Below are 13,717 nucleotides of genomic sequence, written 5' to 3' on the forward strand. Positions count from 1 at the left end.
GGGTCTGGGTGACGTACTCTTTGGAGGGTCGGTGTGAACTTGTTGGGCCGAAAGGTCTGTTTCTACACTGTAGGGATTCTATGATTCTATGATAGCAAGATTAGGGAACCTGGGGTGACGAGAGAAATTGAGAGATTAGTCAAAAAGAAAGAGGAAGCATATGTAAGGTTCAGGAAACTGAAGATAGACAGAGGACTAAAAGGGGCCGTAGAATTTCTTTGGCAAAGAGTTTTAAGGAGAATCCCAACACAGTTTATACATAAGGAGCAAGAGGATAGCTAGGGGAAGGGTACGTCCACTCAAGGACAAAGGAGAGAATTTATGTGTGAGGCCTGAAGAAATGGGTGACATCCTTAATGAATACTTTGCATCAGTATTCACAAAGGAGGAAGACATGATGGATGTTGAGTTGACTGACTCGAATGCATTAAAGTAGTTTGCAGTTTAGACTTGTCTCCTAAGCCAGTGATACTTGCCTTCTAAGTACTGGTATTCAAATATCGTCTGTCTCACCCAGATGTGTAAGATCCTATGGGGGTATTTGAAGTTGAGCAGACAAGATATCCCTGGTGTTCCTTGATCAACATAAATCTCTCAGACTATTCATTTTTTATCACATTGTTGTTTGTGATAAACTAGCTGTTGTATTTGTTATTTTACAACAATGACTACACTACACATTAGAAGGGTGCTGTCATGGGGTCTAGAGTCATCGAAAGCAGTATATAAGTTCAAGTCTTCTGAAGCTGAATGCTGTGTTTTAAGCATTGTTATTTATTTACATTTCAGTTCCCCCATCGATTGCTGATGACTCTCCAAATGTTACAATCACTAAAATGTCCTCGGTGGTGTTGACATGTCACGCAACTGGAATTCCAGAGCCTGTAGTGAGCTGGATGAAGGATGGAGCTCAAATGGGGAACCGAGGACCAGGGTACAAAATCCTGCCCACAGGTTTGTGCGAGATTGAATGTTAAATTCAAATTAATTTGTGTTCATTTTAGCATAAGTTTTTGATCAGATGACTTTGTCTTTTGATGAGTGATTTAATCTGTTCATCTTGTGAGATCTGTCTCAAACTAATTTGTGGTGCAAAATGCTGTGAACTGAAAAAATATGCAAATTATGTTTGAATCTTGTTATGAATTAGCTAACATCAGTCACAGCAAAAAAAATGGTAGCAAATATGACGTAGATCTCAATGACCAGTTTGGCTATCTAGAAAGCCTTTCTTGGAACACTGATGAAGTTGTTCAGTGATCTCCCTTCAGCCCTCATGGCTGATGGCATACTGCTTGGAAGAACTACTACATAACAAATGGATGACTCATAGAGAGTTCCACTGCTGAATCCAAAGGATCAAATCTTGCTCACAAACAGTGGACACTTATCAATCACCTTAGGACCGGACATGGGAGATGGATGTTGCCTTTCCTTTTCTTTTCTTGACCTGGGTGTAACTCCTAATCAGTGGTTAGAATCTGGAATGCAGTACCTGAGAACGTGATGACACAGATTCAATCAAAGCATTCAAAAGGAAATTAGGTAATTTGAAAAGGAATGTTGTGCAGTGATGAAGACAGGAAAAAAGCACTTAATGCCATACATTTGCTCATTTGGAGAGAATGCATTCACAATGGGCTCAATGGCCTCCTTTTGCATGATAGCATTTCTATGAATTTTTTCACACCTCTGCAATTTTCCCCCTGAATCGCTTACACTCAAGAAATCAATCTTAAATTCCGGGCATTCCAAATCACTTGCTGAAGATTGGCATTCTGGTATGCCTGAGACAAATATGTATAAGCTTTAGATGAACACTAGGGTCAGACATGGTGACTACACCCTCCCCAACCTCTTCACTCTCAGATGTTTCTAAGAAGAAAAGCAGCCCCTTGGGCAAGATTCCAGAGGGTGAGGACACCCATGAGACAGGATCCACAGTCAGGATGAAACATTTACCAGTGAGCATGAGCAGTTGTAGAGGCAGAGGAATACAAGAGTATTTTCATTTTAGCAACAGATTTTTGACTCCTGACTGATAGCAGCATTGGGAGGCTGATACCATCTTCCAGTTTGATGCTCATTTGATTATATGACAGCAAGCTGCCAGATGAGCCTTTTGTGACAGGTCACTGGTTGTGAGATGATGGGAAATTGGCCAGTGAACAAACTAAAAATGTGTTGCTGGAAAAGCGCAGCAGGTCAGGCAGCATCCAAGGAACAGGAGATTCGACGTTTTGGGCATAAGCCCTTCTTCAGGAATGAGGAAAGTGAACAAACTGAGCAAGTTGGAGCTGGGGGAGGTGACAGGAGCTGCTATGTGGAATACTGATCTGGTTGTGGGTCACAGTAAACTACTTCTGTTCCTCCCACGCTCAAAGAAAAGCCTTCCACAGTCGTTTTGAGCATTTCCTGGAATGTTTACCTGTCGTCCCATGGAGGGCAGTTCAAAGGCACTCAGTGTCCACTTGTATACAAAATTCAACAGGGGGTCCTGCGTAGGAGTCTGATGTGCGCATGGGGAAAAAAGGTGTCACAAAGCTTGAAGTCTGAGATAGGGCTGAGGAGAACTCGTCACTTATTCAGCTGAAAACTGTATTAGATATTCCCAGTTTGAATAGGGGTTGTCTGGTCTTCAACTGCCAGTTGCACATATTTCAGGCAGGAATTACACATCCCTGAGAGTGCTCATCATTTCTCTCAAAGGATTTTGCCGCAAGTATCGAAGTTATCAGGAACTGTTTCTAATCGTTGTGTTTCTGCAGGAAGTCTGGAAGTTACCACAGCAACCCTGAGCCATGCTGGCAGCTACATGTGTACAGCTCGTAATGTGGTGGGGACAGCATACAGACATGTAACACTAATTGTGCAAGGTAAAGGAATTCAGATTTCCGTTTGTATCTGCCCTTTGCACCTTCCTGGAAAACATTCAACCCTAAATGAAGTTAATATCAGATGACATAGTCAAAGATAATATTTCTATGTTTAAAAGAAAAGAATAGTTACCTGAATTACCAACTTGTACTTACACAGTTTCCACTTGTTAGGTTTCTACATTCAGATTTTCTCAATACTGAGCATTCTAAAATGGTTCCTGTTTTGATGATAACCAGACACAGTATATGCTACATGATTTGAAGGTGGACAGTTAACAAAGGCTCTTGGATCCCATCCAATGATTTTTGGTCCTGATGAGTAACAGGCCAGAATGAAAGGAATGTAGTGATTTCAGGGCTGCAGGGCTGGAAGTCACTGAGAAAGGAAAGGATGGAGGCCATGGAGGGATTTGACAATGAGCTTGAAATTGATGAATTGCTGAACTAGAGGCTTCTGTAATCCAGCAAGGATAGGATGCTGAATGAATGGAACTTGATGTGAGTTAGGTTATAGGTAGCTGAGTTTTGGATGATTTTTAAGCTTGTAAAGAGTGAAAGACAGGAGGACAGACGGGAGAGTGTTAAAATAGTCAAGTTTAAAGTGGACACTTAATCAGTTTCTAAAGTGTTAATCATTCTATTTTAATGTTGTCACTGTCACTTTACTATGCATGGGAGTTTGTTGTACCCAATTCCTACATCATATCAGTGGCTACCTGAAATTGTGAAAAGTATTATGCAAATTAAAAACTTTTTTTCTTGTTTGCTCATCCTGTTTAACTGCAGAATTTCTGTTATCTTTTGCCTGCCTAGAGCCTCCTGTTATCAAGCCCCTACCTTCCACAGTGGAAACTGTAGTGAATAGAGGTATTATCCTGCCCTGTGAGTCAACAGGCACACCAAGACCCAGTATTACCTGGCAGAAAGAGGGTGCCACCATCACAAACACAGGTATGATAGAGAAATCACTTGATCTTCTTGAGGTGCAAGGTATGTGTCATTTGTTAATGGAGTTGGAGAGCAGAAGTTTGGCTATGGGTTGCCCCCATTGTGGCTGAAGTTTTGATAGACAAGGGGGTTGAGAGTTGTGGGGTTGCAGACAGGAAAGTGTATTAAGACTACAATCAGATCAGCCATTATCTTATTGAATGGCGGATTAGGCTCGAAGGGCCAAATGGCCTACTCCTGCTCCTATGTCTGTTTTCATTCAAGTCAGATAAACCAGATTTGTATTGTAATGTTTAAAGAGACTAGGTGCTCATTTGAGTTGAGACTTACCCAGCTGTTACACACAGAGACCGGATGTCTAATAGGTAGCAAACTGTCCTTCCAACACCAAGAGCTGGCTAAACCCACTCCATACTGATGAGTCTAATGTATGCCTGTAAACTTAAGAATCCTCCATGAAGACCCTGTGTGCATCACAATCTACTTCCTGGAACATGGCTATTTGTACAAAACTAATATTAAATTGGTTTACTCAAGGGAACATGTATAAAAGGACTGGTGGTTGTGCAGATGTGTCATGGTTCCCTCAGAATCCAAGTTTAGTAGCAGCATGCACTGTTGCATACATGTGGTACTCTGGAGCAATAGATAGCAAGAGAGGCTCTGTCACTCTTTTCATGATATGGTTGACCAAGGATCTCTTCTACTCTTATCACCTGAGCCTTGGCATGTGTTTGAAGTATTTGCAGGTTGATAGGATCCTTGGCTGCCAAGTTCTGGATTGGGACTCGAATCCAGAAATTCTGATTCAGAGACAGAAATACTACTCACAGTGCCACGAGATGATCTACAGAGATGGAAATCCCCAAGTTGTACAGCAAGGAATGCTTACATGAATTTGGGAGCATTTCTGGATAGAGATAGAGGGACTCTTATCCTACATTTTAATTGTGGTGCACCAGCAGGGAGCTGTTTGCCAAAAGGCTCTCAATTCAATAAAAACGTATAGACAGAAAGAGATACCTATAAACTCGTTAATGACTCTCTGGCTTCCAAGACCCTGTCAAAAAGACAGCCTTTTAATGTGAAATTCCCCTCATCATTGACACAATCAATTTTCAATTCCAATTCCTACAGTAACCTGTGGTTGGGAACAGATAGCAGTGGTGGGGAATGTCAAGCTGAGGCACAGGAAGAAAGTTTTTACCTTTTATTATGAATAATTTGAGATTAGCCATTGTGTGCATGTTTTACCTTCAGAGTATGCCCAGCTACAGCGTTATGGGGTGTAGGTCTTGTGATGTAGTGAGCAGCAATTTGCCTCTGAGCCAAAAGCTGTAGATTTGAGTCCCAATGCAGGACTCAAGGAAGGTGCATTTATAACTCAGGCAAGCATGTTGAATATCATCTAACAAATATAATAGCAGGTGGTAAGAGTAGGAGAGATTCTTGGCCAGTCATGTGATGGACAGATATTCGGAACCTTGACTTTCAATATTCGTATCTTTAGTATACAATGTGCAAGTTAGCAGGTGCTGTAACACACCACCACTAGCATTATGAATGATGACAAGGAAAAAAGAACTGTGTATCCTTGAAATAGCATTCTAATATCAAGATTTCACATTGCATTACCAAGAAAGGAAGGGAAGACAAATAAAATGTTGGTCTTTATCCTGGTTCACTTTGAAATAAAAATGGTAAGATCTTCCTAAAACTATCCAAGACACTACTCAGACCACACCTGGCATACTATGGACAATTTTAATCCCTTTATCCAGGGAAACATACGCTGACATTTAGAGGCAGCCCAAAGAAAATTCATTTGATTGATCTTAAGTATGGAATGATTTGCATGTGGAGAAATTGAGTAGATTGGGCTCATATTCATCAAGTTTTGAAAAAGAGACATATAAGATTCTCATGGGCCTTACAGGGTAGTGGCGGAGAAGTTGGTTTCCCTTGTAGGAGAGTCTAGGTCCAGTGGGCATAACTTCAAGGAAAGGATCATTCATTTAAGATAGAGGTGAGGAGCATTTTCCCTCTCTGAAGGTAGTCAGTCTGTAGAGTTCTTTACTGTGGAAGATTATCAAAGCTGGGCTGTGAAGAATATTCAAGGCTGAAATAGATTTTTAATCAGTAAAAGAATCATGAGTTATGGGTATAAGACTTAAAAGTGGAGGATTATTCAATCAACTGAGGTGTCATTGAATGGCAGAGCAGACTTAATGTGCCGAATGATCTTCTGCTGTAAGTCTCATAGTTTTATGTTGAATGATTATTTTCTGAAGAAGAGAGATGAATTCTCTTTATTATATCCACGTTTGACTATGCTGATCATCTATCAGTGTGCATGACCCAAGGTTTTGACTGATCATTAGTTTCTGTCTTAGGTTATCTCTTACTGGCTAATGGAGCACTGGAGATCACCAGAGCCACGGAGGAGTATTCAGGGAATTACATGTGTATTGCCCAAAATCCAGCTGGCACTGCTCTGGGCAAGACAAAACTGGTGGTCCAAGGTAAGGTTCTGATGAGAGTTAATGCTTTGCAATTAACAGTGTTAAAATCTTTGATTTTACACATGTTTAGGGACTGTTTGATCTTTGAGATGACCAGGGATCAGACACAGACTGACTAATGTAAAATACAATCCACTTGTTATATCATGAATGGTGAAACACATTGTTTTTTTCACCTTTTACTCAGTTCCCCCGATTATCAAAGCTCACAGCAGGGAATATAAAGCCACCATTGACCACCCTGCAACTTTACCATGCGAGGCAGAGGGGCACCCAAAACCAGAGGTAACATGGGTGAAAGATGGCCGCACCATTGCTAACCAGATGCGCCTGCAAACATTTGCAAATGGATCCCTACAGATTCTACCGATCCAGCTTGCGGATGCAGGATGGTACACGTGCGTCGCCAGGAACAAGGCAGGGGTGGTCAGCCTGGACACTATTCTTGTGGTGCAGGGTGAGATTGGTACCATCACTCGTGCATTTATATAACACTGTTAATGGAGTAAAATGTGCTTTTCAAACAATTTTCAATACCCAGTTAATGCTGTGGAGTGATTTGAGTCATCTCGTGGCAATTTTTGTATAGTTCTCAAAACCTCCCAACAGCACTAATGCTTATGTCCTTCAGGGAAGGAAATCTGTCATCCTCACTTAATCTGGTCTATGTGTGACTCCAGACCCACAGCTGTGTGGTTGACTGTCAATTGTCCTCTGAAATGATCTAGTAAGCCAGTCAGTTGTATCAATCACTACAAAGTCTCAAAGAGGAAATGAAACCAGATGGACCACCTGGCATTGATCTACACACCAGAACAGACAATGGCAGAAATAGTCCTTTCAACTCTGCAAAATCCTCCTCACTAACATTTGGGAGCTAGTGCCAAAATTGGGAGAGCTGTCTCACAGACACAGTCATACTCACAGAATCGTACCTTCAAATCAATGTCCCAGACACCACCATCACCATCTTTGGATTTGTAGTGTCCCACTGGCAGGCCAGACCCAGCAGTAGTGGTATAGTGGTGTACAATCAGGAGGAAGTTGACCTGGGATTCCTCAACATTCACTGTGAACCCCATGGAGTCTTATGGCTTCAGGTTAAACATGGGCAAGGAAATCCCCTGATGATTATCATGGACCATTGTCCCTCAGCTAATAAATCAATGCACCTCCATAACAAATGGGATAATTCAGCAGGACTGGCAGCATCAGTGGACCAAAAACAGTGTTTATGTTTCGCGTCCAGTATTCTGAATTCCTGAACAGTAATTTCTATGATTGTTTCTGATTTCCAGCATTCAAGGTTCTTTGTTTTTTATGTTCAGTAGTCCTCCATGTTGAAAACCTTGAAAGGAAAACTGAGGGTGGCAAGGATGCAAAATCCACTCTGGGTGGGGAATTTCCATGTCCACCACTAAGAGTGCCTCAGCAGCATCTCTACATATTGAGCTGGTTGGGTCCTAAAGGATGGAGCTGCCGGGCAAGGTCTGCAGCAGGTGGTGAGGGAGCCAACAAGAGGGAAAAGCATTTGACCTCATCCTTACAAACCCTCCAGCTGCAGCTGCACCACTGCACAGTCCTTGTGGAGACAAAGTCCCACCTTCACATTGAGAATAATCTCCATCCTAGTATGTGGCACTAACACCATGCTAAATGGGACAGACTTCGAACAGATCTAGCAACTCAAAACTGGTTATCCATGAGGTGCTGTGGGCCATCAGCAGCAGCACAATCTGAAACCTCATTGGCCAGCAAATCCCCACTTGCCTATTGCCATCAAGCAAAAGAATCAATGTAAAGTACAGCTCCAGGTATACCTAAAAGTGAGGTGTGAAGCTACCAAACAGCATTACTGTACTTGCATGTCAAAAGTATAAATAGCAAGCGATAAACACTGCGAAGCAATCCCACAACCAAACGGTGAGATCTAAGTTCCTCAGCCCTACCACATCCAATCATAAACAATTCACTGGAGGAGGAGGAGGCTCCACAAATATACCCACAATTAAACAATGGAAGAGTCCAACACTGCTGCCTCACAGCGCCCAAGACCTGGGTTCAATTCCCGCCTCAGGTGACTATCTGTGTGGAGTTTGCACATTTTCCCCGTGTCTGCGTGGGTTTCCTCCAGGTGCTCCAGTTTCCTCCCACAGTCCAAAAATGTGCAGGTTAGGTGAATTGGCCATGCTAAATTGCCCGTAGTGTTAGGTGAAGGGGTAAATGTAGGGGAATGGGCCTGGGTGGGTTGCACTTCGGCAGGTCGGTGTGGACTTGTTGGGCCGAAGGGGCTGTTTCCACACTGTAAGTGATCTAATCTCTAATCTAATCAGTGCAAAATATGACGCTGAAACATTCAAGTAATCTTCAGGCAGGAGTCTTGAGTGGATAATCCAATGGTCCCCAGCATCACAGATACCAGTCTTCAGCCAATTTGATTGGCTCCACGTGATATTAAGAAACAGTTGGGGACACTGGATACTGCAAAGGTTGTGGGCCCTGACAACATTCTGGCAATAGTACTGAAGACTTGTGCTCCAAAACTTGCCGTTCCCCTAGCCAATTCTTCCAGTACATGTGCAACACTGCCATCTACGCGACAATGTGGAAAATTGCCTAGGTATGTCCTGTACACAAAAAGCAGGACATCCAACCCAGCCAATTACCACACCATCAATCAAATCTAAATCATCAATAAAGTGATGGAAGGTGTCATCAACTGTGCTATCAAGCAGCACCTAGTTAGCAATTATCTACTCACAGACATTCGGTTTAGGTTCCACTAGGGCTTCTCAGCTCCTGACCTCACTACAGCCTTGATACAAACATGGACAAAATAGCTGAATTCCAGAGGTGAGGTGAGAGTGACAGCTCTTGATATCAAGGTTGCATTTGACTAAATGTAGCATCAAGGAGCCCTAGCAAAACTGGGATCAATGGGTATCGGGGGCAAGCAGTCTGTGGTTGGACCCATACCTGGCACATAGGAAGATGTTGGTTGTTATTGGAGGTCAGTCATCAAGGATAGCTTCGCAGGAGTTCCTCAGGGAAGTGGCCTAGACCCAACCATCTTTAGCTGCTTCATCAGTGACCTTCTCTCCATCATGAGGTCAGAAGTGAGAATATTCATTGATGATTACACAATGTTCAGCACCGGTTATGACTTCTCAGATACTGAAGCAGTCCATGTTCAAATGGAAGAAGATCTGGACAATATCCAGGCTTGAGCTGACAACTGAGTAACATTCATGCCGCATAAATACCAGGCAAGGACCATCTAAAATCCAACCACATCCTTTGACATTCAGTTGTGTTACCATCACTGAATCCCCCAAGTATCAATATCCTTAGGGGTAGTATTGATCAGAAACTGAACTGGACTCACCACATAAACTCAGTGTATAAAAGAGCAGGTCAGATGCTCAGAATACTGCTGCAAATAACTCACCCCTTGACTCCCCAAAACCTGTCCATCATCTACAAGGCAGAAGTCAGTAGTTCCAAATGGCGCAGAAGCATGGCGACTCTTTGCAAACTCTCTACAGTAGATCTTATTCTTACATATCCTACAATTGTTGTGCACATTGTGTTATATGATCAAAACTTGTCACATACCTAGGTACATGTAACAATAATAAATCAATCAAAAGTCAAGAGCGTGATAGAATACTCCCCTTAGCGGGTTTTGAGAAGATTTGTAGCTCAGGTTGAGGTTCTGGATGTAGGTTTGTTTGCTGAGCTGCAAGGTTCATTTCCATATGTTTCGTCACCCTACTAGGTAACATTTTCAGTGGCTTCAGATGTAATCTTCAGCCAGGAGTCTTGAGTGGATAATCCATTACAACTTCCTCCAATGGTCCCCAGCATCACAGATACCAGTCTTCAGCCAATTTGATTGGCTCCACATGATATTAAGAAACAGTTGGGGACACTGGATACTGCAAAGATTGTGGGCCCTGACAACATTCTGGCAATAGTACTCAGCGAGCAAACCTACATCCAGAATACTCCCCACTTGCCTGGATGGGTGCAGCTCAAACAGCACTCAAGAGGCTTGACACCATTTAAGACCAGGCAAAAGTGAGGACTGCAGATGCTGAAAACCAGGGTCAAGATTAGAGTGGTGCTGAAAAAGCACAGCAGGTCAGGCAGCATCAGAGGAACAGGAAAATCGGCATTTCGGGCAAAAGCCCTTCATCATTCTTGATGAAGGACTGTTGCCCGAAATGTCGATTTTCCTGCTCCTTGGATGCTGCCTGACCTGCTGTGCTTTTCCAGCACCACTCTAATCTAGACTATCTAAGACAAAGCAACCGCTTAATTGGCACCACATCCACAAGCATCCATTGGCTCCACCATCAACACTCAGTTGCAGCAGTGTGTCCTATCTCCAAGATGCATTGCAGGAATTCATCAAAGATCCCTGGACAGCACCTTTCAAACTCACAACCACTTCCATCTAGAAGGACAAGGGCAGCAGATACATAGGAACACCACCACCTGCAAGTTCTTCCTTTAGCCACTCACCATCCTGACTTGAAAATATATTGCCACTTCGTCATGGCCATATTCCCTCCCTATCCTTCCCAATCCTCCTGGTGTTGTGGGTCAGTACAGCAGTTCAAGAAGGTTGCCCAACACTACTATCTCAAGGGCAACTAGGAGCAGGCAATAAATGCTGGCCCACCAGCAAAGCCAGCGTCCAATGAATGAATGAAACAAAAATCTCTTTGGTGAGCATTTCAAAATAAAACAAAAGAAATAGCTTGCATTTATGGAGCTCCTTTCATAACATCAGCAATTCCTCAAGTGTATCACAGCCAATCAACAGTGTAAGGAAATGCCGCCCCCAATTTGCACCTAATAAGATTCTGCAAAATACAATTTACCAATGCCCAATGTTCTGTTTGCTCACAGCTAACACCATAACAATGTTCACTGTAAACTGTATGGTTGCACAGCTACTTAGAGGGTCTGTGCACACTGTGTGGTGTGCAGATGAATTCACTTCTGGTTCCAGCAGTCGCTGTTGCACAAAGGCTTCAGAGGCCCACATAGCAGCAGGAAAAATTAGAGGAAACATGGGTTGCAGACTGAATAATAACCAGGCCATCAGGGAGAATTTCCCAGACGTTCTTCACATTGTGTCGATGGGATCGTTTGCACCTCGAAAAACAGTGGCCCCTCAGTTTAATGTCTCATCCAGACATGGCACCTCCACGAATGTTTCAGTCCTTCAGTACTGCACAGGAACGTCAATACTCAGTGCCCCAGCTAATAAAGGCAAGCATGCCAGATATCTTCTTTGCTACCTTATCCATTTGCGTTGCCCCTTTCGGGGAGCTATGGACTTGCACCCCACAACTGACTTCCCAAGATGAAATTTATCCAGTTTAAACTCCATCTGCCATATTTCCACCCAACTGTCCAGCCAATATATGTCCTGCTGTATCCTTTGACAACTTTCCTTACTATCCACAACTCTACCATTTTTGTGTCCAGCAAACATACTAATCATACATTCTCACATACATATATATATATTAGGTCCCCACACTGATCCTTACAGAACACCATAGGTCACAGACCTCCAGTTAGAAAACATCACTCCACAACTACTCTCTGTCTCTAAGGCCAACCCAATTTTGTATCCAACTTATCAACCTACTGTGGATCCCATGTGACTTAATCTTCTGAACCATCCTATCGTGAGGGACTTTGTCAAATATGTTAATAAGGTCCATGTAGACAACATCCACTGCCCTATCCTCATCAGTCATTTTTGCCACTTACTGAAAAAGCTGTCACATTTTTGAGACAAGACTCCTCTGCACAAAACAAGCTGACTTCCCTAATAAGTCCATTACTTTCCAAATGCATGCAAATCTTGTCCATAAGAATCTTTTCCAATAATTTCCCTACCACTGATGTAAGGCTCACTGGCCTATAATATACTGGGTTATCCCTGTTATCCTTCTTAAACAATGATTACTCTTCAGTCTCAGGTGGGACTTGAACCTGGAATTTCTGACTTGGAAGTAGAGACACCACTACTGCACAACAAGAACCCAGAATGTTCTTTTTTTCTCCACAGCAGAGATTATTTATGAGAAAACATAATGCAAAACTAGCAACTGAGTCATGATTGACACTGCCTGAAATGTTGTTCATTACTTTCAAGGCTATAGAGCATCATCTGGCACACCTTCATTACTAATTAGGTTCTGTGTCAGACAGTGCCCAGTTGAGTACAAGAGATAAAAGCAGCTAGAGATCATGTGGGTCATTGAGCCTGCTCTGCCATTCAGTGCAAAATGGCTGATCTTGAATTTCAATTTCACTTTCCCACCTACCCACCATATCCCCACTACCCTAAGAGACCAAAAAGCTGTCTCTCAGACTTACATGTAGTTAGTGATGGAGCATCCATAACCTTCTATCTTAGAAACTTCTAAAAACGTCCAACTTTTTTAGTGAAGAATTTTGCCCTTTTGCAGTTCAAAATGATTGGCCCCTTGCCCTGAGACCATATTTTATACTCCTGACCAGCAGAAGCAGCCTCTCAGTGTCTACGCTTTCATAATTCTAATTCAATTAGTTCATCTCTCAGTCTTTTAAAGTCCCTGAGAATCCTGTCCCAATTTACATAGTCTTTCATTATATATCAGCCCCTGCATCTCAAGGACTAATCTAGTGAACCTTTTCTGTATTGCTTCAAATGCAAGTATATCCTTCTTTAAATTTGGAGACCAGAACTGCAGGCAGGATTCCAGGTGTTCATCAGTCACAGAGACTTACGGACCTGCTGTGTTATTATAGTATTTTATTTGCCAGTTTCTTCTTTACTTCTTCCTATGATGCACTGACCTCTCTCTGGGTTAACCTGAGACATTGTACTTAGGATCAATTCTTCAGATCTCCTTTCTCCTCCTCATGGGGAACTAGGTCTTCAATTGGCCCATGTGAAATAGTGGTTGGGTAACAAGTTCTATTTCTGTCCTATGACCCTGTTGGTATTTAGTTCCATACTGATGGAATGCACCAGTGGCTCAGTGGTTAACACTGCCACCTTACAGCACCAAGAATCTGGGTACGATTCCAGCCTTGAGCAGCTGTCTGTGTGTAGTTTGCATAATTCTCCCTATGTCTCAGTGGGTTTCCTCCCACAGTCCAAAGATGTGCAGGTTAGGAGAATAGCCATGGTTATAGTAAGGTTACATGGATAAGATAAGGGATGGGTCTGGGAGGGATGCTTTTCAAAGGATTAATATGGACTTGATGGGCTGAATGGACTGCTTCCATTCTACAGGGATTCCATAAATTGTTATCTCCTTCCAACTGGATGAAGGTCATCCTTTGATATTAATA

General features: G+C 42.7%; 1 protein-coding gene across 1 annotated transcript in view; it reads left to right on the forward strand.

Moving 5' to 3' along the window:
- The window catches only part of LOC132825764 (hemicentin-1-like), a 436,368-nt gene that overhangs the window by 347,128 nt on the left and 75,523 nt on the right, over positions 1-13,717 (forward strand). Inside the window, exons 78-82 of the mRNA XM_060841228.1 lie at positions 790-954; positions 2,769-2,876; positions 3,693-3,830; positions 6,221-6,349; positions 6,537-6,806. Of these exons, the coding sequence (XP_060697211.1) occupies positions 790-954; positions 2,769-2,876; positions 3,693-3,830; positions 6,221-6,349; positions 6,537-6,806 (810 nt within the window). The remainder of the gene's footprint in view (positions 1-789; positions 955-2,768; positions 2,877-3,692; positions 3,831-6,220; positions 6,350-6,536; positions 6,807-13,717) is intronic.

Source organism: Hemiscyllium ocellatum, chromosome 21, assembly GCF_020745735.1.
Source record: "Hemiscyllium ocellatum isolate sHemOce1 chromosome 21, sHemOce1.pat.X.cur, whole genome shotgun sequence".
Lineage (NCBI taxonomy): Eukaryota > Metazoa > Chordata > Chondrichthyes > Orectolobiformes > Hemiscylliidae > Hemiscyllium > Hemiscyllium ocellatum.